General features: G+C 47.5%; 9 protein-coding genes across 9 annotated transcripts; 7 read left to right on the top strand and 2 right to left on the bottom strand.

Annotated features, from left to right (window-relative positions):
* Positions 1 to 607: 607 nt before the first annotated feature.
* On the bottom strand, positions 608 to 2,270 carry FTJAE_3667 (GABA permease; the record flags this gene model as incomplete). The annotated part of the gene is made up of 3 exons (XM_037349989.1): positions 608 to 1,404; positions 1,453 to 2,024; positions 2,074 to 2,270. The coding sequence occupies 3 exons, from the start codon at positions 2,268 to 2,270 to the stop codon at positions 608 to 610; spliced, it is 1,566 nt and encodes a 521-aa protein (XP_037209330.1).
* Positions 2,271 to 3,281: 1,011 nt separating this feature from the next.
* Positions 3,282 to 4,515, top strand: FTJAE_3666 (uncharacterized protein; the record flags this gene model as incomplete). The annotated part of the gene is made up of 2 exons (XM_037349988.1): positions 3,282 to 3,572; positions 3,619 to 4,515. 2 exons carry the CDS (start codon positions 3,282 to 3,284, stop codon positions 4,513 to 4,515), a joined length of 1,188 nt encoding a protein of 395 aa, XP_037209329.1.
* Positions 4,516 to 5,627: 1,112 nt separating this feature from the next.
* Positions 5,628 to 7,058, top strand: FTJAE_3665 (ethionine resistance; the record flags this gene model as incomplete). Its single annotated transcript, XM_037349987.1, has 1 exon — positions 5,628 to 7,058. One exon carries the CDS (start codon positions 5,628 to 5,630, stop codon positions 7,056 to 7,058), a length of 1,431 nt encoding a protein of 476 aa, XP_037209328.1.
* A 2,726-nt stretch (positions 7,059 to 9,784) lies between these two features.
* FTJAE_3664 (uncharacterized protein) lies at positions 9,785 to 13,225 on the top strand (the record flags this gene model as incomplete). The annotated part of the gene is made up of 5 exons (XM_037349986.1): positions 9,785 to 10,230; positions 10,293 to 11,115; positions 11,169 to 11,272; positions 11,337 to 11,539; positions 11,592 to 13,225. The coding sequence occupies 5 exons, from the start codon at positions 9,785 to 9,787 to the stop codon at positions 13,223 to 13,225; spliced, it is 3,210 nt and encodes a 1,069-aa protein (XP_037209327.1).
* Positions 13,226 to 13,425: 200 nt separating this feature from the next.
* On the top strand, positions 13,426 to 14,247 carry FTJAE_3663 (uncharacterized protein; the record flags this gene model as incomplete). The annotated part of the gene is made up of 1 exon (XM_037349985.1): positions 13,426 to 14,247. The coding sequence occupies one exon, from the start codon at positions 13,426 to 13,428 to the stop codon at positions 14,245 to 14,247; it is 822 nt and encodes a 273-aa protein (XP_037209326.1).
* A 910-nt stretch (positions 14,248 to 15,157) lies between these two features.
* FTJAE_3662 (uncharacterized protein) lies at positions 15,158 to 15,420 on the top strand (the record flags this gene model as incomplete). Its single annotated transcript, XM_037349984.1, has 2 exons — positions 15,158 to 15,322; positions 15,376 to 15,420. 2 exons carry the CDS (start codon positions 15,158 to 15,160, stop codon positions 15,418 to 15,420), a joined length of 210 nt encoding a protein of 69 aa, XP_037209325.1.
* A 636-nt stretch (positions 15,421 to 16,056) lies between these two features.
* FTJAE_3661 (uncharacterized protein) lies at positions 16,057 to 16,896 on the bottom strand (the record flags this gene model as incomplete). The annotated part of the gene is made up of 2 exons (XM_037349983.1): positions 16,057 to 16,547; positions 16,602 to 16,896. The coding sequence occupies 2 exons, from the start codon at positions 16,894 to 16,896 to the stop codon at positions 16,057 to 16,059; spliced, it is 786 nt and encodes a 261-aa protein (XP_037209324.1).
* A 1,071-nt stretch (positions 16,897 to 17,967) lies between these two features.
* Positions 17,968 to 18,392, top strand: FTJAE_3660 (thioredoxin domain protein; the record flags this gene model as incomplete). The annotated part of the gene is made up of 3 exons (XM_037349982.1): positions 17,968 to 17,987; positions 18,045 to 18,149; positions 18,200 to 18,392. 3 exons carry the CDS (start codon positions 17,968 to 17,970, stop codon positions 18,390 to 18,392), a joined length of 318 nt encoding a protein of 105 aa, XP_037209323.1.
* Positions 18,393 to 18,858: 466 nt separating this feature from the next.
* FTJAE_3659 (alanine-tRNA ligase) lies at positions 18,859 to 20,264 on the top strand (the record flags this gene model as incomplete). Its single annotated transcript, XM_037349980.1, has 3 exons — positions 18,859 to 19,066; positions 19,122 to 19,599; positions 19,646 to 20,264. The coding sequence occupies 3 exons, from the start codon at positions 18,859 to 18,861 to the stop codon at positions 20,262 to 20,264; spliced, it is 1,305 nt and encodes a 434-aa protein (XP_037209322.1).
* Positions 20,265 to 20,268: the final 4 nt, after the last annotated feature.

Below are 20,268 nucleotides of genomic sequence, written 5' to 3'. Positions count from 1 at the left end.
CTGATGACTGTTGAAAGCACTCAGCGGATGGAGCACCTACTAATCCCTGTAGTTTACCTGGTATTTCACCGGGTCGCTGATCACGTCTCGGCTCGGGACGCGCTTCTAAGTAAGCTACCCTGCATCTGAGCATCTTGGTTTCGGTTTGTCTGCAAGAGGAAGAATGCCTCGAATTATTTGTGAGATTGCTTCCAGATCATCCTGAAGGATTAAACAGAGTACTTTCAAGAATTTTCCCGTATTTCAGCCTGGCATGGGCGATCCGACGTGCCTTGACGATCCTTCGGTACCGACCACGTATTAGCGTTTGTTAGAAAAGAACGAAATACCAATTCAAAACCTCAAAGAGAATCATTAATCAGAAAACTAATGTCAAATACGAGGCTTTCATGATTGAGGCTTTACATATCACAGTAAATGAGACACACATGAGATCATGAGTAAAAACGATTACTTCAGATGAAGGGGCATGAACATGAGCCCTGAGCCTAACGTGGCATTTCAGAAATGAGGGGAAGCCAGTCAATCTTGAGAACAAGATTGGTCAAGGAAGGTACAGTTTTCTATCTTATATGTATGGTAATACTTAAACGTTTATTCCTCATGATCATTCCGATGCGTTGGCAACAACAAACTCCAGAATGGTCAAGTTGGGGCCATTCCAATGCTTTCTAGCATGCGTAAACCATAACCCAACAGCGATAGCCAAGACCGCTACCATGACCGGACCGCAGTAATTCATGTTCTCGCCAGTGACTGGGAGAGTTGAGGGGAAGGGGAGGAAGATGATGACATAGAGTGTGTAAACTAGAGCAAAGACATTGACTGGGAGGCCGAAGCGACCAAGATTCCACTCTCCAAGCTTGATGGTAGATCCCGAGAGACGAACGTAGATGATACTGGCAATGGCGATAGCGTAGCTCAGGTACAGAGCCAGAGATGAGAGAGATGTAATGGCACCGAAAGCAACGTAGGATGTATTGCCAATGTTGAGAAGGTTCAGAGCGCAGACGAGGAAGACGGTGAGGATAATGGAACGTGTAGGCACGCGATGAGTAGGGCTGACATACGCAAAGTAAGCAGGCATACCGCCATCACGAGACCAAGCCCACGTCAGACGAGAGACGGATGCAATGTTGGCAAGATTGACACTGAATGATATGATGAAGAGACCAGCTATCATGGCAGTGGTGGCTTTGTTGGAGCCAGTCACGTTGAGCAGGATGGCCTGGATCTGACTGGGCTGCTCAAGCATGTCTTCTACGGAGCCCATGGCAGAGATGAGAACGTTGACCATAATGAAGCCGAGGGCACCGTTCATGAAGATGGACCAGAACATGGCGCGAGGGACGGCAGACTTGGCCTGTCGGGTCTCTTCGGACATGTGAATAGCACTGTCAAAACCTGCAAACAATCAGCGAGGTCACGGTGGGAACTCTCATAGCAACTTACCAGTAAAGCTCCAGACGCAAGTCAGCATGCCTAGATTCCAGGCAATGTACTCATTGTCCCAACCCGAAGAGATATTGCGCTGTAGCCAGAAAGACGAAGGGTTTCTAGGGCCCATGACGACAAGAACAACGACAAAGATGACGAAGAGACAAACGTGAAGAATACCAGCGACAAGTTCAACCCATGGAATAAGCTTGAAGGCGTAGATGTTCATCAATCCGTGGACCAAACACATGGCGATGACGAGAACTGAAGTATGCCAACCCCCAGCGACATAGGTGGGATGATTGATGCTGATCATCGACTCGAGGAGGATGATAGTAACGTTCGCAATGGCAGCCAACAGCGAGACATAGCCAAACCACGTAGACCATCCTTGGATCCAAGTCGCGAATCGCTTCACCGATTGAGGTGCCATATAAAATGTCCAGTGATACTGTGCGCCCGCGACAGGCTGAATGGAAGCCATTTCTCCCAACGACGCAGCCTGAGAGATGGCACCGCAGAAGACAATGATGAAGCTAAAGATAAACGTTTGGGGTCCGCCATTGAACAGGGCAAAGTACATGTTTCTACGACCATCAGCATATTTGCGACCGTGACGAAGGAAGAATAACTTACGAGCACATACCCTCCCATAATGCCATATACGTCAACGAAAAAGCAAAGAGCTGCGAAAAAGAAAACACCTTTCGCGTCCGCGTGACATTGTAGATGTTGGATCCTTCGGGTGGCCTCGCCGAAGCATCAAAGCTCACAGGGACAGGCTGCTGTTTGCCTGAAGCTTCCAACTCAATGCTGTTACTACCGTGCGACATCGTGAACTGCGAGCGATATCGAATGCAGGAACCACGAACCAACAAACAAGCAGATCCTCAGGTATAAAAGTGCCAGCAACGAGGTACATAGGAAGTGGGACCTATCGGGGAAATGCGAACGAGCTATTGCCTGAAACAAGGTAAAGAGTCTGGCATCAAAGTTGAGCGAAAGATCCTCAGCAGATGGAGGGGGTTAGGCGAGGCGAGATTGCCGCGAATAAGGCCGGCAATGAAATCGAACGGGTTTTTCTGTCTGAAAGGATTGTGGCGTCGCAGATCATTTGCTCGTTGGGAAATACTTCGTGGAACCGCTTGAGATGTAACGCCAAGGTGGACTCGAAGGAATATTGCTAGCAGGGACCAGGCTTTATCTACCAACAAGCCACAATAGATATCGGACTTTGGTGTTCTCTTTGCTCTTTGCTTTATGATCTGTAATGAGGGAAGAGAGGAAAGATTGGCTGCAGTGCTTGGCTTACTACTCCGCATATCTTGCTGAGTGAATGGTAGGGATTGTAATTGTCATCACCAACCTGCATACAGTAGATCGACAAGACAAGATCATCTTATAGGCTGCATTGCAGAACAATAAATCTCCACTTGAAGACGTACAAATGTGGACAGCACTTGAGATGCTTGAAACATGGATGCCCGGTGGTTCGAGATAGAGTAGATATCCCGGTATCTAGAACATGAGAGGACCGCATCGCAAGCCACTGACTTCAACGAAGCAAACAGGTTATCACTGCAGCTAAAGAAATCGAAACACGACAAGATCATACGATCCTGGCGTTCCATTCATGGTTCGTGTAGTATGTCTTAATTTAATTCCCTGGTCATTCACATTCATGCTGTCACCTCATCCAATGCAACTCTATTTATTTGACAGTCCCGAATGCTACCCTCTCTCCGTCTGCCCGGCCCGCCCTTGCTGTAACTACTACCATTCAAAACCAACACGTCGGTCCCTTGCTTAAAGGCCGCTGAAGGGTATCAAGTACTACGCAGACGATGGAACAAGTATCGCAAGCGGCTCCGCCGTTTTACCCGTTGACGGAGAGTAACCATGCTGCACTTGTTGTCATCACTGCTGTTATTTTCTTCATCTATGCGATTCTCGGTATAATTGGCAAGTTGATTATTCGGCTGAATATTACTTCTATGAAAGATTTTGATGTGGGGTTGTTGATTGCTGCGTTGTTGTATTTTATACAAACGGCTTGTGTTGTTGCTGCTTGCAATCATGGGCTTGGTGAGCATCGGGATGCTCAATCTGATCAGGAATTTGGCCGCTTCAGCAAGGTAACTCTTTTTATGGCATGTAGTGAGCCTTGCTAATGTGGTGTAGTTGATGTATGCATCACAAATATTGCGAATTCTTGTTCATGCGACGACAAAGGTCTCACTTGGCCTTCTTATTCGACAGATTGATCGACAAGGCGGACTCAATACTGCGAATATGATCCTCGGTGGAGTTGTCATTGCTTGGGCTATCTCTGGAGTATTTGCGACCGCTTTCCAATGCCCAATGCCGGAGCCGTGGCTTGCTGAGAACAATGCGCAATGTCCGAATCAAGGACCGGTCTTTTTGTACAACGGCATCATGATAATATTGACAGATGTTGCTCTGTGCATCCTCCCGGTCGCAATGATGTGGGAGGTCCAAACCTCGATACGAAGAAAGATCATCGTCATGGCGTTGTTCGGCACGCGACTCATCGTCCCGATCATCACGATACCCGAGCTCGTCCACGCCGAATACATGTTTGACAACTCAGACGACGTCACATGGCAAGCTGTCTCAATGATGATCTGGGGTCAAATCGCACTTGGCCTCTCAGTAATCACAGTCTGCATCCCCAGTCTCAAAGGCGTCATCGACAGTCTACTCGGTTCCACTGCAGTCGCAGCTATCAACACTCCTTACGAACTCAAAGACAGCGGTAACGGAACGGGTCTCGAAATGACAGCTCTATCTGATTCACGAACGAAACAAACATCGAAGCAAGGAAGCGGTTTGGGCAGTGCTCTACGAAGACATTCAAGACCGAAATATAACGATCAACCAGTGTGGCGAAGGGACGTTATGGGGGAGGTGCGAACGGAAATAGCGAGTGGAAGCGATAGTGTGGCGAATTTGACGGAGGGTGTCATGGTGAATCGCGACTTTGAGGTATCTTACGATGATAGACAGACTTCAAGGGCTGATTCAATGGGATCTAGCGAAGGTGCATATCGAATGTAGGGCAGCGGGACGATTAGCGTTAGCGATAACAATGGCATTATTCCTTGTCTTAATTCATCACTTATGATTGACGAACCTCAAACGTCGGAGAATTAGCTCCTCCTCGCCTCAGCCGCACCGCGGGCGCAAGACGGTAGATCTAAGCTTCTTCAGTTCCCGTGGGATTTCACTAGCGCCCTCGGTTGGAAACAACTATCGAACAAAGCAAAACCACCGAGAACAATCACTCAAGCGGCTGCACCCGGTAAATCCCCCAGTTCGCTGAAGATAAACTGGATCCAAGGGGACATGTCCATTGTGGCTTGCGACTCGCTGGCTGGGAGTTACTGCCAAGGTTATCTCCGGTCCACTTGGCGTGGTCACAGATTGAAAAGGAACAGAACAGACTCGCGGGCCGGTCCCTGGTACTCGTGGCTCGGGCTAAGGATCAATGTCTTAGCCACTGCTGACAATTCTCTTTTCTCTTTTATCTGGCGGTCAAGATTTTTCAGAAATTGGTTGTGTGACATCGTTGGGAAAACGTGGTTACAACGTGTTGATAGAGTTCAGTCAAATTAAAACTGCCGAGCGCCATTTTCGGTGCTCGTATTGATCGTCCACTTTGCGCGATACCTTCAGGTGCCGTGAGTGGGGGTTATAGAGGGTTATCCACTGAAGCCACTTATGATCCACTGTTCAAATGGTCAGCTGGGGCTTGTCGGAGCATGAATTAGTACGTAACGAGGAATCTCTTGATGATGGAACTGTATCCTTGTTCCTTGCTCGTGGCTCCTCTTCGCTATGCTTTTCGTGGCAAGACATGCGAATGGATGAGAAGATTTCTTGAAGATGAATGCCTGTGGAGTGATTAAAATGTTAGGCTCATGGCCCTGAATGCATTGTTGGTTGTGTTCACTGTGCACATTTTATGAACGCTGCCAACAACCAACCATTTGCATGACTTGCTGACTCAATATTGTTAGAGTCATCCTTCTTCCCCGCCCGGGATCGGTCAAGGTTGGTTAACAACCTGCCATATCTGGATCTGTGAGTCAGCAATTGCAAGCTATGTAAACCTCATGACATCTGGCGTCTTGAGCAGAATTTCTACAAATATTTAGAATCAATTGATCATGACTTCTCACGAGGAAGAGGCCCGCAATGAAGCGGCACCATTGCTGCCAAACAATGAAGAAAGATCTGTCTCAGAACGGCCTACCGACGACTGGTGGGTTGAGCTATCGCTCATAACACGCTATACAGTCCCTCTGGTAGCAACATATCTACTTCAATACTCATTCAGCGTCATCACGACAACAGCAGCAGGCCATCTCAGTCCCGATGACTTGGCAGCCGCAGCAATTGGTGTCACGACCATGAACATCGCTGGTCTCGCTCTCTACGAAGGAATGGCAACAGCTCTCGACACCCTCTGTGCACAAGCATATGGGGCCGGCAACAAAACGGGCGTTGGCTTGCATGTTCAGCGTATGCTTCTTCTCATGACAGCTGTTACCATTCCCGTAGCTGCAGTTTGGATATGTTCTCCCGCATTCCTGACTCTCATCCTGAAGCAAGAACACCTCGCCGTCAAAGCAGGTTCATTCCTCCGAGTCAGCATCCTGGGTATCCCCGGCTACGCCTCCTTCGAAGCTCTAAAGCGCTTCCTCCAAGCCCAAGGCGACTTCAACACCGGCATGGCAGTGCTGGTCATATGCGCGCCTATCAACGCCCTCCTCAGCTGGCTCTTCGCCTTCAAGCTCAACCTCGGCCTCGAAGGCGCCGCTCTCGGCGCAGCAGTAGCCAACACCCTCCGTCCAACCCTCCTCCTAATCTGCACCTTCTTCAAAAAGTCAACGCACGAATGCTGGCCTGGTTTTACGCGGCGTGCCCTGCAGGGCTGGGGACCCATGGTTCGGTTATCTGCCGCCGGATCGGCTGTCACGTTGGCGGAGTGGGCTGCATTTGAGATCATTACGGTTAGCACGTCGTATGTGAGCACGATTCATCTCGCTGCGCAGACGATCTTGACTACTACGTCGATTGTAATGTGGCATATTCCGTTTTCGCTTGGTGTTGCTGTTAGTACGAGGGTTGGGCATTTGATTGGCGGTGGACATGTGAAGGCTGCGAGACGCATTACGATTCTTTATGGGATCATGTTTGTTTGTTTGGGATTCTTTGATGGTGCGGTTTTGTTCTTGTTAAGGAATTATATTGGGCCTTTCTATGCCAGCGATGAGGAGGTTCGAAGACTTGTTACGAATACTATGCTTGCGGTTACTAGCTTCCAAGTGGTCGACTCCATTGTCTGCGGATGCAATGGGGTACTTCGTGGTTTGGCCAAGCAATCTGTGTCGGCGTGGGTTGTGTTCTTCGTCAACTACTTTGCCGCTGTTCCCATCGCAGTCTGGCTGGAGCTTGGGCCTTTGGATCTGGGCTTGAATGGTGTTTGGTCTGGAATGATAGGTGGCTCTGCAGTCATTGCTATTATCGAGGTCATCTATATGATCAAAGTCGACTGGAGAAGTTCCGTCGAGGTAGTCAAGTCAAGAGAGGATTAGCTTCTCGACTTTATGATTCAACATCAACACAACATTTTGAATATATCTTTCAGAGATTATCAGACTTACTGCCACGACTTGCCCGTGTCACATGCCACGCCCGGAACCGAGCGTCATGGTAATAACTCAACAGCCTATGATTGGCACGGTTCGTTGTTTCCTCCTCGCCACTTCTCTCAATCAACTTTCATCTGATCACGCGACCTATTTCTGTAATTTGATCGTCGCTCTGTGCACGTGGTACCTAACGGTTCCCAACGTTTGATGGAACATCGTCATCGGTGACAGATCGTTGGGTCAGGGCGCGTGGTGTTCTCGACCTCGTCAATCTTCCGATCTGCACTAGATACATCACAACAACCCGAGGCAAGAAAATAGCCGCGGTGTGTGATGCGTTGGCATCATTCACAGAAGTGACTTCGGGCCAAAGGAATAAAGTGCAATTTGACCCCGCTCGATTACATGCCAAAAGGCGTAGTCATCCTGCATGTTTGTTTCGTCATCTTTTAGCACCCTCCGAGAATCGCCCATTAGCTTTGTTGGTCAGCTTCCAAATCAGGACGAGGGATGTTTAAAGTGCAGATGCTCAAGACCAGTGATTTAATCTCACTGCCGACAGCCTCGAAACCGCTTTCGAAGTAGAAAAACATGGGTAAATGTGTCGTTGCGTGTTACCTTCTCCTTTGGGCCTCTGAGTTGTCTCTTCGCATTTTCGTATTTAGCAAGACAGCAAATCTAAGGTCCCTAGATTGCACAAGATTTCCTCTTTTCGATGGTCAAACCTTCACTGCATTTTAGACCAGGATATCTCCCTCCAATCAATCTAAGCTTAAAAACAAGGCGGACGTTTTCAGCCCTAAACTCTGTGCTGGCACAGTTCTTGCTGGCACGGGCTGTTATTGTTAGCGCCGGAGTCGATGAGTTGTCCCCGAGCGCGGACCGATATCTCACTCATATCAAGCAACGACGATCGCACTTTTGATGTTGGTTTTCGCCCCTTCGGTCCCGTTGAACTCTAATTACTTTCGAGAAGCCGACGATCGCTAACAACCACTGGTAGTTTTCGCACTTATTATCTCACGTGTACATGTCATGTGCCCCAAGCAAAGCCCCTTGATGAGGGGTTAGAGGATTGAGAGTATCGTGGAATGAGGAAAGAGAGTATCAGGGTATCATTGTGCAGGACAGCCATTTGCTTATAAAATGGCTTCCTTTTCCACTGACTGCCACGGCAATAATCCAGCAGCAAAAATGACCATCGCCGGATTCTTCGCGCCTCAAAACACTGATTTCAATTCTCTTGAATTATCTGATAGCTGAAATTTGCATCGCGCGCCATACTCGCATTATATCTACGATGACTTCTTCTGATAAGCGCCCTTATACTACACTTATAGAATACAACGGTCAGTGATCGAGGGCGCACTACTGGCTTGGCTCTTCACTTACTTTTTAAACATATCAGGCAATATGGGAATTATCACTACGCAACAGCCCAAACGGTCAGGTTCAATGCATGTTGAACCTTCAGTCAGCTCAGTCACGCTGACTCACAGCACACAGGTTTCAGATCGACCAAAGCCTGTCATAAGTCCTCGCAGAAAGGAGTCTATGGACCAGTATTTGACCGGCGTTGGTGCGTGGACTTCAACTCGGGTCATGCCTGCCGCCTAGACTCTGGTCGTCAACTGGGACATTTCGGAGTTATTGGCATTTACGACACTCGTTTGTTATGGGAACTGGCGTTATGAACTAGGTGGTATAGATTCGTTCCAGATATACCTGCAGTACAGGGAGTAGTCAAACAGGATACTCACTGCAGGTCAGTACGTGAGCATATCACAGTCCTTGTTTAGTGTTTTACATAGATTGATCCAAATTCTTTATCACTTTGCTGCATACATGGCTCCAGCCTTTCGTGAGAACAAATGTTGAGAAAAAGCATTTTTAGAAGAAATTCATCATCTCCTATGTTGGCTTCAGTTCCGGAAGACGAGGATCAAGTGGCGGGCAATGGCCATGTGACACAGCTGCCCGAGATGCGCCGACCGTGGGTGAAGATCTCACCCAAGATGAAACACCATGTTTCAGTGGAAGACACATTTGCATTTTTGCCTAATTAGCCATTGGCTAAGCATAAACCCGGAGAGACAGCCCCAAAGCCAATCCTCTCAGCTACTTGCCAATGTTACAACTCGCCTTGTTTTTTCGGTGCCCAAAACAGCACTTTATATCATGCTCTTCTCAATCGGGCAACTCGTCTGTTTGATTCAAAGAAGAAAAGCATTTTCGTTTTATAAGAATATTTGGAGAATTGAGAGTTTTCGTATGTAAATAAAACCACAGCCTGCTTCCACCAATGGGCTATGTGAGCGCTGTGCAACCACAGTAAGCAGCTATGCACATTGAAGACCAATTAGGATGATTGTCTTCACTTTCGTGAGCGGCTGTGTTGGGCCTCAATGATGCCTGAGCGTAGTCAAAGGGGCTTATCCAGGCTCAACTGAACTCCGTTCACGATGTTTTACAAGTAGCTGAAAGCCTCACTGTCAACCTCGAATGGCTGTCAATGCGGCTGGGGCACCGAAGTCTTATCTAGTTAGAGAAGATGAGTGCCACGTGATCCCTACATCTTGACCAGACTTTGAGTTGATGCCTTTTTTATTCTTGCCCCTCATTTTCTGCTGTTTTCTCATTGCTGATACGCACGCATCCGACTCGTCGCCATGGCGGAAGCATTTGGTATAGCTGGCAGCGTGTTCGGCACTGTCTCCTTGGGCCTGCAACTCTTCAAAGAGATTTCGCTATATCTCGATGATATTGACGGCCGCGAAGAAGATCTAAAGGAAGCACGCGATTACGCGACCAACATTCAGCTCTCACTCAACGCGCTTAATACTGCGATATCTAACGCGCCTACTGGCGATCCAGCGACCAAAAATGCAATTGATTCATGCAAAGCTTCATGGGTCTCCACGGTCAGCAATTTGTTGGCAGTTGTCAAAGAGCTCAGAGGCTCAACAATATCTACACTGAACAGCAACACCGCCAAGGCCAAAGAGCTTTGTACCAAATTGAAGTACCCTTTCAAGAAGCAGAACATAGAAAAGCTCGAGGATATTCTTTCGCGTACGAACAGTGTCCTGCAGACAATATTGCAAGTCTATCAGCTGTATGTTGATCTTTTCGTGCCTCCATATCTTATATCATGAATTAATATTCATATTTGCGAAGCAACACTGGCCATGCGACGACATCTGCTATTAATAACATGTACCAGGCCGTTACCAACCGCAATGCAATATCGGAAAAGAACAAAGCAGCTTTGGATGAAATGTATAAGACATCGCAGCTTCATGATGACAAACTCAGTACTATCCAAAAAGACGTTAGAGCTCTTCTGATCCTTACACGAGCGTCAGAGGACCCAAAGCTCTTGCTGAGAGGAATGGCCCAGCAGGTGTCTGATCTCACCTCTCGCTATTCTTTTAACGCCAATTTGCTGCAAAACTCAGCATCTGAATCATTCAACCCCAGTATACAAACGACCAGTTATCAGAGTGGTGATAGCATGACATTTGATGCCTTCTGCTCTTGCAAAACACAACAAACACGATTTAGTCAACATCGTTGGGGGCCTTTCGTTGTAGAGGCTGAAATAAGATCAAGGGAACATCATGCACCTGAATGTCCCATGTCAAAACTTCCTGCATCAACCCGTCGAACTAAGCGAGTCTTGAGTCTCTCGATTCCGACAAGTCAAAAGTTATGGAGACGTGCCAGTAAAGTCTCGCTGTCATTCACAACAGGTGCAGGTATACTAGGCTTAGGTCAAAAGCTAACCTGGGTCGCGACAGTGGATGCGGATTCATCCCCGGCATTCCGAATGGTGCGAACAATCGGATTCTATGAACACCTTCAACTCAAAGACATGCGTATACTTTTGGCCTCATGTTTGAGGCGACTTGTCTGGTGTTATGCCAATTATCATGCGTATGTAACGGACGTAAACAAACATGGTGATTCGATTATCGAGTGGGCATTAGAGCACTATCAGGTAATCCAATGTTATATGCCTTGTAAATTCCTCACTGACCATATGCGTTATAGCTCAGCGGCAGTATGACAACTTCGAATGCTGATAAAATGGCAGAGTTGTTTGAGATGCTTTCTGTTGTCACGAAACCTGCAACATATCCCCGCAGGGTCACAGCGTAAGTTCACCGAAAGTCAACCTTGGTAAAATTGTGGAATTCCCACTCACATAATTTGAGGCAGCGCACCTGTTCCTGCTTTATTGGCCAGAAGCAACTGGTTCTTCAAATGTACAAGGCCTCAGCAAGTTGCAACAGCCCTTTTATCGAATTATCACGAGTCGGTAGGCCATTGTCACCGGGACTGGGCTATATCGTGGTGGCGAGGTAACGGCTTTGCCAGTGGCTCATATACACTCTTTCAGAGCTTTCCACGGGTAGTCGAAAGTAGGTCGTTACAGATTCAATAAGAAGTTCACAATTAATAATACACAAACAGGCTTAGAGTTTGGTCCACTGAGTCAAGCTATTCTGAAACAAGATCGAAACGGAGTCCAACAGTTCTTACAAAAATACCCATCATATATCAATGAGATCAATTACTGCGGCCAGTCACCCATTCATCTCGCTATTGAGACGCAAAACATGGATATTATAGGTATCATCCTTCAATATGCGAACACTGAGGCCCTCAACGTCATGGACAACATGGGCCGCTATCCTATTGCTCTTGCGGCAACATCAATTGGAAACCATACCGGGAGGGTTCAAGAAAACTGCGGCGGCTTCAAAGTGCTTGAAATCCTCCTCGAATTGGAAACGGCAATTTTCCCCTCTTCGTTACAGCTCGGTTTCATGCCATCAAGAAACCACGGTGGTAACTGTACACAAGGTCACAAGATCCTCATCAAGGGTCTAGCACAAAGGCGAGAAGGATTAAAATCGGTCGCATACCAAAGGCTTTCTCCATCTGAAAGACAAGACTTGAAAATTCATCAATCACAGATCCTAGACAAAAATGCTGCACGGGTACAGCGCCAATTGGAAGCACAGGGTTACGAGATACCAACCTACCTCAAAGTGTACGAAACAAACGCAGACTCGACGGATTTCCAATTGTCTATCTACTCATATATATGTAGCGGTGAGGTCGCTGAATATGCCCGCCAATTAGGTTTCCACTACTCCAGCATCGAGTTGGCGGACTATATCTCCACTTTAGCTACTTGTATGGGCACTGCAGACTGTCGTGCATATATCTACACTCCATTTTCGTGCTCATATTTCTGCTGGATGATTGACCAGGGTATCAACGTCTCATCAAGGATTCAAAGCAAGCGATTACCAATAATTGAGACAGAACTGACCATCGCTCACTATTTCATGGCCCGTCATGGAATGATGGCCAGAGGCGATCGAGGATTTACAATGGACTGCCCAATGTCACTAGAAGCTTTCAGAATAGTCTTTTCTGAAATTCTCGTCGACCGCTGCCGCTGCTGGTGTTCTCCAAGGGGATGCACTCCTCTGGCGAAGCTTTTTGGCGGAATACATTGGTTCGAGAAGTCCACCCCTGAAGGCGACTTCATTGATCGGCTTATCGGAGTAACGGAAAACCTGATAGCTGGTCTCTTTTCCACACATACAACCAATATTGACCAATACCAATGGATCTATGCGGCCATCGTACGATACTATACGTTTGCTGAGCTGGGTCTGCGTCACGGTTGCTGCTCCATCATTGGGAAAGCTTCAGGTCCGGTGCCTGGAGATGAGTTCCAGGAAATCGAAGAGGAAGATTATTCTCTCCTTGAACTGTTCGAAATCCTTCTTGTAGAGTTCGAAGATAGCCGTTACCACGATATAAGCCTGGAGGAATTCTTCGAATGGATGCGCATGAAATGGGCCCCAAGAATGCAGACGGTTAGGGAAGAGCTTAATTCTCAAAAGCTTACAAATGAGCAACTGGGGGATGCCGAGTCAGTCGGGGTGGTTTGGGAAGTTTATGGGCCAAAGCCGATGGAAAAGGAACCTGACTTGCCCGAATGGCGAGAGTTTGACTTATGGGATGCTATGGATCAACTAGACGAGATTGCTACAGATCCAGAGAGGCCGGCAAAGGAAAGCCTATAGACGTATACTTGAACAGAGATCGGGTTCTACCCAACAAAGGTTTCTGTCAAGAAAATCAGCCCAGGCTCAACTATCATGAATTTTGATGTGTTGACGTAATACTGGTTCTGATCACGCAATTGGCTACTGTAAAATGCCCGCAACAGAAGCTATGCCCCTCATCATCAACTTCAACCTTTCAACACCGCGACTCCTTGAAAATGACCGAAAGCAACAGTCTGCGACCAATTTTAGATCATATTGTGATCTTGGTCTCCTACCAGACGCTACAAGAACTCCCAAAGCGACTGGAGAGTGTCCTCACCGTAATTGATGGCGGGGCCCACGCAGATGGCCGGACGGTCAACAAACTGATCGAATTTTCTGATGGAGTCTATATCGAGCTCATCGCCTTCCAAGATGGCTTGGATCCAGAAAGTCGAAAGACGCACAGATGGGGAGAGCTAGAAGAGAACACTCTTGTCGACTGGGCTTACACGCTCCCCGATGAAAAGGACTTTGGAGTGATCCAACGGCGGGTCACAGAAGCGAACTCCAAGATTTTTTATCAACCTCCAGTCGCCGGCGGCCGTATAAGACCTGATGGAGTTGAGCTGAAGTGGTCCGTTGCTTCTGCCTACACTACTTCCGGCAAGGCTGTGCATCCAGGCAAAGCACCATTCTGGTGTCTCGACCGCACCCCCAGACACTTACGAGTGCCTTACAAGGAAGATGATGGATCAGACCCTTCCTACACGAAGCATCCTTCAGGTGCGATTGGGGTCTCGGGAGTTTCGGTCTCAGTGCCCAAGGAGGAACGTGATGCCATTGCTGGGGTTTACGACGGAATTCATGGATCCACTACTGGAGAGGGCAAATGGCCTTTCGTTGTTCATTCCGGCTCTACGAAGGGAAAGCAAGAGATTACCCTGGGAAGCAGCGAGAATCAGGAGAGGTACATTCATCTTACTCTCGTTGGTGACAATGGTAGCCCTGAAAGCATTGAGATTCTGCCTGGTCTGAAGTTTAGCTTCGAGACCTAATGGGTTGATTATAGAGACTGAGAACACATACAACACAGTATTTCGCATCGCCACAAACACGATACATATGTCTAGAATTGTGTGACTTTGCTAATGACTGTACTGTTTATAACCTATCTCAGAAGCTCCAGAATACAGGTCACGCCATAATCGGACCCCAATCTCTGACAGGCTGACACTTCACGTCATGGCTTTGAGGCCCTTACGGGAAGGATTAGTTGGCTTTGGTCTACTTGCGAACCATGAAGTTCACAGATCACCGAGCAGTTCCCGATTCAGCTGCCAAGACCGTATGAAAATTGGATATTTGGCTGCTATTCGTCGTCAGTTTGAGTTCTCTGCTTACGCGTCATCCCATCGCAGTGTAAGAAAGAAAAGTCTACCATCCTCGTGAGACAGTATTCGTATTATGTTTCATGTAAGCTGACGGTGAGACATTATACGATTATTTGAACTTCCTTTTACAGAGATTCATGGCGCTTTGCCAAGTCTCGGTCGAAGATCTGCATGATCTGGCAGTCAGCATCTTAGTAAAAGGATCACTTGATTGGAAGGACTCAGCAGGCGATTTAAGGAGGATCTACATGCCACAGGTCATGGGAAGTAAGCTTAATTAAATCCAACGAAGTTATCCAAGCGGCTCCTAACTTTCTATTGTTCGACCCCATGATGAAGCAAGAAGCTCATCAGCCATGAATCGAAATCGGCCCTTCCGTATCAATTCTGAGAGCTTTGATCCATTATGACGAGATACTCAGCTGTCGAGTCCAAGTCCCTCGATACTGCCATGTCTATAAAAGAGGCATACTTCTCTCAGCAGAATAACCTGATTTCAACACACTCTGCACTCTCAATTTCCACCAGACTACCATCTCAACAGACAAGCCAACGCATATTCATTCTATCAATCATGAAGCTCTTCTACACTACCCTCTTCGCCCTCGCTGCCACCGCAGTCAATGCCTGTGACAGTACCCTTTGCGAGGGGGCTTCTGTTCTTCGAGTTGTTCCGTGTCCCAAGGAGTGCATGGGACGGCCTTGTCACCTCTATGACTGCCCCGATAGTCCCTACACGGTAGGCATATCACCACGATTTGCATAAGCATTGTCGGCTAACTTTTGTTACAGTACATCTGCGGTAAGGACAAGACCAAGTGCGATGAGATTTGGTAAATGACGGCTGCAAAGGATCATGCATAAGGATGTTTGCTTGGGGGCTATGTCGTAGGCACATCAGATTGTTACAGAACGAGAATATTGGCATCAATTCAGCTAACACCAGATACTCGGAGGTTAGAGCCCAATTGATACTAAATACTGAACTCTAGAAGCTGCATGTTTTCTTGTCCCTCGTCTCACTATGTACCCTTGTGTCCCATCACAAACTCAAAAAGATCACCGCCCGCTCATAAATAACTCAAGATCACGGAGTTGCGTTAGTTAACTTGCCACATTGACCGTTACTCAAAAGATGATCGCTGATGGTGGTCGGGTTGGTGTAATAGCTAGCAGCTACTATCTGACCATTGTTGCAGAGACCAGCCGTACTACGGAAGTGTAACAAGCACACTGAGTTCGAGCTCCAATTGGAGAACAAGCATTCGGCTGCCTGCTGGCAGCGAACACAGTACTCATAAGGGCTTTTAAGGCCGTTGATTATACTGGCTCTACTGCTGATCTTGATGCTGAGGCTACTGATGATTTTGCCTCCGTTGGCAGTACTCAGCATATTGGTGTCCCCGCAGGCATCGTAGTAGTCAACTGGTATAACGCTCTCCACGGTCACTAGTGTTACCTGTTAGTAGAGTATTATTTGGATATAAGTGTGGACATGCCTAATTCAGTGGCAGTAGCGGTCTCGGTGCGGTCTTCATATCCGGTGACTGTAGAAATAGTAGTTTCGAATGAAGTCTCGGTCACCTTTGGAGGATACTGAGTCTCGATTGTAGTCGTAGTTGATGTGACGAATTTCGTTTTGGTCTCGGGATTGGCGGTTACGCGGGTCCCCTTCACAGTGATGGTTGTGGCTTTGATGAACGTAGTTGAGACTTTCTTTGTACAGTCGATGCGCTGAACATACTCGGGGTCCGACTGCAGTTCAGCTGGGAGAACAGCGGGTGCAGCTCTGCCTTTGAGGGCATCTCTCGCCTTGATCTTGGGCCGCCAGTCAGGCCCCTTGGCAGGGACGAAGCCAGCAGGGGTTGGGATAATTCTCGTGGTGGAATATCTTGTCGTTGTCGTAAAGGACGTTGATATAGAGGCCGCGGTATGAAGTCGAACCTCGATAGTAGTCGTCGTATCTACACCCCTCATATTAGTATCGTATGTTCAGCAGTTGAGAGCAAAGTTCGTACCTGTCTTTGTCTCAATCGCGGTTTCGATATCAGGATCAGCCTGTGTTGTCTCGGTAATCGTCTTGACCTCAGTGGACGTAGTAGTAGTGGGTCTGGGAACCACGACGACGTTGACTTTGCGGATGACCTTCTTCAGGACTGTTAATTTGTTATGGATGGTTGTTGCTGCCCGGGGAATCTTGCTGGCAGGGATACTCTTGGTGCCGAGTTTACTCTGACAGATGACGCTCTGAGAGGCCACCAGACTCTCGGTGCCTAGGGCCAAGAGAAGTAAGACAGATTTCAAAGCAACCATTTTGTCAGTGACCAGGAACAGACATTGGGAAAGGGATGATACAGAGAAGAGGAAGACAGACTTTTGAGGCCGGGAACAAACTCGGAACAGGACACCGCAAACTGTCGCCTCAACCAACACATCAGACAGAATCAATAGTTTGTCAAACTAACGTGCTTGGCAGTCAGATCATTACAAATTTGGAGACTGTTGGTGGTACAATCCCTGTAAAAACAAGCATAAATGCAGCTGAACGAAGACTATTGGACCCCTGGATGCAGCTGAAAGTCAGCTTATACTTTGAAATAATTATCGTATGACCAAAATTACCATCAACTTAATATAATTATTGCAAAGGCAATGGATGGATGCCGCACTGGAGGTAATAATCTGGGGAGAGTGGTTGCTTGACAAACGCAAACGCCGGCAAGGGCCTGAGTAAAGGCTAGCACCTTTTTTTTTTTTTTTTTGAAAAGTACTTCCATTTTATTGAATGTCCAACAGTATCTCTGTAAGCTCTACTGCAAAACTGCCCTTCCCCAGTAACGTCTTTAGCGAAGTCATGTCTTCTCTTCAAGTGTTTTGTCCTTGAGACTTGTAGGAGCTCCTATGGCCAAATAGGTTAAGAATATGGGAGTTTATAGACTAACTTCTAGTCGGTATTTATGATCGTAATCCCAAGAATTTTACTGATAAATCTTCAAATGCAGCTCATCTCGGCACTCAGTCTATATAAAAGCCTCCTTGGCATCAGCGGCGAAGTATCGGAATCTCGCCATTGCGGTCTTCCGAACATCGGTACTCGGTGTTGAGCAAGTGCGGAGGAGAACGTCGTGATACTTCGTAATGACGGCATGATGATGTCAGCTAAAAAGGTCTCACAATAGGTAATCAACAACGTCACCATCAAAGCTTCGACATCAAAACATCAAAACACATCATTTCAGAGTTCACTTCACAGTCGCACGTCTCAGATATCACCATTTACTACTGTACGTACTTGACTCGCGCCCAGACCAGGTCATTCTGCACACCAACTTTGCACTGACTCGCCGCGATCAGACTCGTCAATCACCCCCCAATTCAGAAAAGATGGTGCACAACATCCGAACGTCAGTTGCTCCCCCAACTCTGCGCGTCCAATTGTCAGATATACTAATATCTAATAGCAAGGACGAGTTCCAAGATGCTCTGAAGAAGTATCCCATCGTGGTTGTGGACTTCTACTCCACGCACAGCGCAGAGTCGAAGCATATTGCTGCCACATTCGCTCAGTAAGTCTACCTAACTTACTCCAGGGAAAGTGCTCTACTGACAATTATAGCGCCTATGAGTTGGACAAGTTCAAGGACTTCCGCTTCGTCAAGGTCGACATTGATGAGCTGAAAGGTCTCACGGAGGAACTTGGTGTTTCGCAACCTGCGACATTCCACATGTACAAGAATGGGGAGAAGATCAATGATCTGCAGAGCGAGCACAAGGAGGATTTGATTCAATTCTTGGAGACTGGCCTGTAATCGCATGATTGGCAGTTGGGAAAGGGAGATGAGCAATGAGTGCTGAAAAGAGGCTGCTTTAAGCATGCAGCTCTAGGCGCTGCGCATTTCAATGATGATACTCTGTTTATCACAAGAACTAAATATTATTCCAACCCTCCACTGAAGATGTCGTTGCTGCGAAATGAAGTTGGAATCATTGGTAACTGTTCACAGTGTCCGCTGGCCGTTGCTCTAAAACGGGGTAACTCAACGCTACACAAAGTTAAACCCAACTCTAAATCATCTTCTAAACCCCCAAGCCAAGTATGTAGCAATATGAAAAAGAGCTGCTTCAAGGTCCTCAAATACAATTCATCTCAATCTGAAAGAGCCGCTAAATCTCAGCTGATCAAGTGACATGTTGTCTTTGTCAGCATACCCCACTACGTCATTGAAACTTCTCAACTGAACGGGTCCTTTATCCCTTGGCATCTCCATCCTCAAAATGGCGACATCAGAGCAAACCAGCAAAGCCCGCGTTGTCGGCGATTTATTATGTCAATCAGATTCATACCTCAAGACACTCGGAACAGAAGTAATCTCGTGTGAAAAGGCGCCGAAGCAAGCGCACAAGTCAAAGAAGAGCAACGGGCATTCTCATTCGCATGATGAGTGGTTAATCGAGTGTGCTGATTCGGTGCTGTTCCCAGAAGGTATTACACTCCCTCTTTTTTAAGTTGAATAACACTTTACTGAGACTGCGTTCAGGCGGAGGTCAACCTTCAGATCACGGCACAATCGCCCCCCTCTCAGGCTCAGATCAAACCCCCATCCCCATCAAGAACGTTCAACGCCAAGGTCTCCGCTGCATAATCTACTCCCCCAAGCCCTTATCACGAGGTGACAAAATCCGACAAGAAGTAGACTGGAAGCGAAGATGGGATCATATGCAGCAGCACACCGGTCAACATCTCCTCTCCGCTGTGATGCAAAACCATCATGATCTCAAGACCCTTGGTTGGGGCATGGGCGCTGGCGAGAGCATGAACTACGTTGACTTGCAGCGGAAACCGACAGAGGAGGAGATGCAGGCTATCCAGACTGAGTGTGCAGAGTTGATTCGGGAGAATCTGCCGATTCGGGTTGAGACGCCGGATGATGCGAAGCATGATAAGCTTCCTGGTGATTATGACAAGTCTGACGGAGTTGTACGCGTTATCCACATTGGAGATCTTGATACAAACACGTGAGTCTACAACACTTCCGCTGATTCTGATGACTAACTGCTGCAGATGTTGCGGAACTCACCTCTCCCAAACATCACACATCTCCCTCATAATCCTCGGCTCGACACAATCCGTCCACGGCAAAAACTGCCGTCTATCCTTCATAACTGGCGACCGCGCCATCAAGCTCGCAACGTCATCCGTCAGCGCCATCAGCTCCATCGCGAAGCTCCTCTCATCCAGCAACGTCCCCAGTGAAGTCGTCTCGCGAACTACAGCGCTTTCCGACACAGTCACCGACCTAAAACGCTCTGAGCGGAAGCTCTTACTTGAAGTTGCAAAGTTTGAGAGTGAGCAGGCTATCCGCATCGTTGTGCAGAACAGGATGAATGCGTATATTCACAGGTACGATGGGAATACGGACTTTATTAATAAGATTGTTGGTGAGACGAGGGATGTTCTCCAAGGAACAGGATTTGTAGTTGTTATTGCCATTGGGGAGCCAAAGGGTAGTGGACCGGTTGTCATCATTGGTGATCAGATTGCTGTCGATGTGATGGCGCAAAAGGTAAAGATAGTCATCCCGGATATCAAGGGTGGAGGTACAGGCGGCAAATGGCAAGGCAAGGTGAAGGAGTGGACGAATGCGCACCTTATGGCGCTAAAGGAGGTCGTCGAGTCTTGAGACT

This window comes from Fusarium tjaetaba, assembly GCF_013396195.1.
Source record: "Fusarium tjaetaba strain NRRL 66243 chromosome Unknown NRRL66243_c0000069, whole genome shotgun sequence".
Classification (NCBI taxonomy): domain Eukaryota; kingdom Fungi; phylum Ascomycota; class Sordariomycetes; order Hypocreales; family Nectriaceae; genus Fusarium; species Fusarium tjaetaba.
The sequence above is the reverse complement of the archived record's forward strand: the minus strand, read 5'-3'. Positions and strand labels throughout refer to the sequence as shown.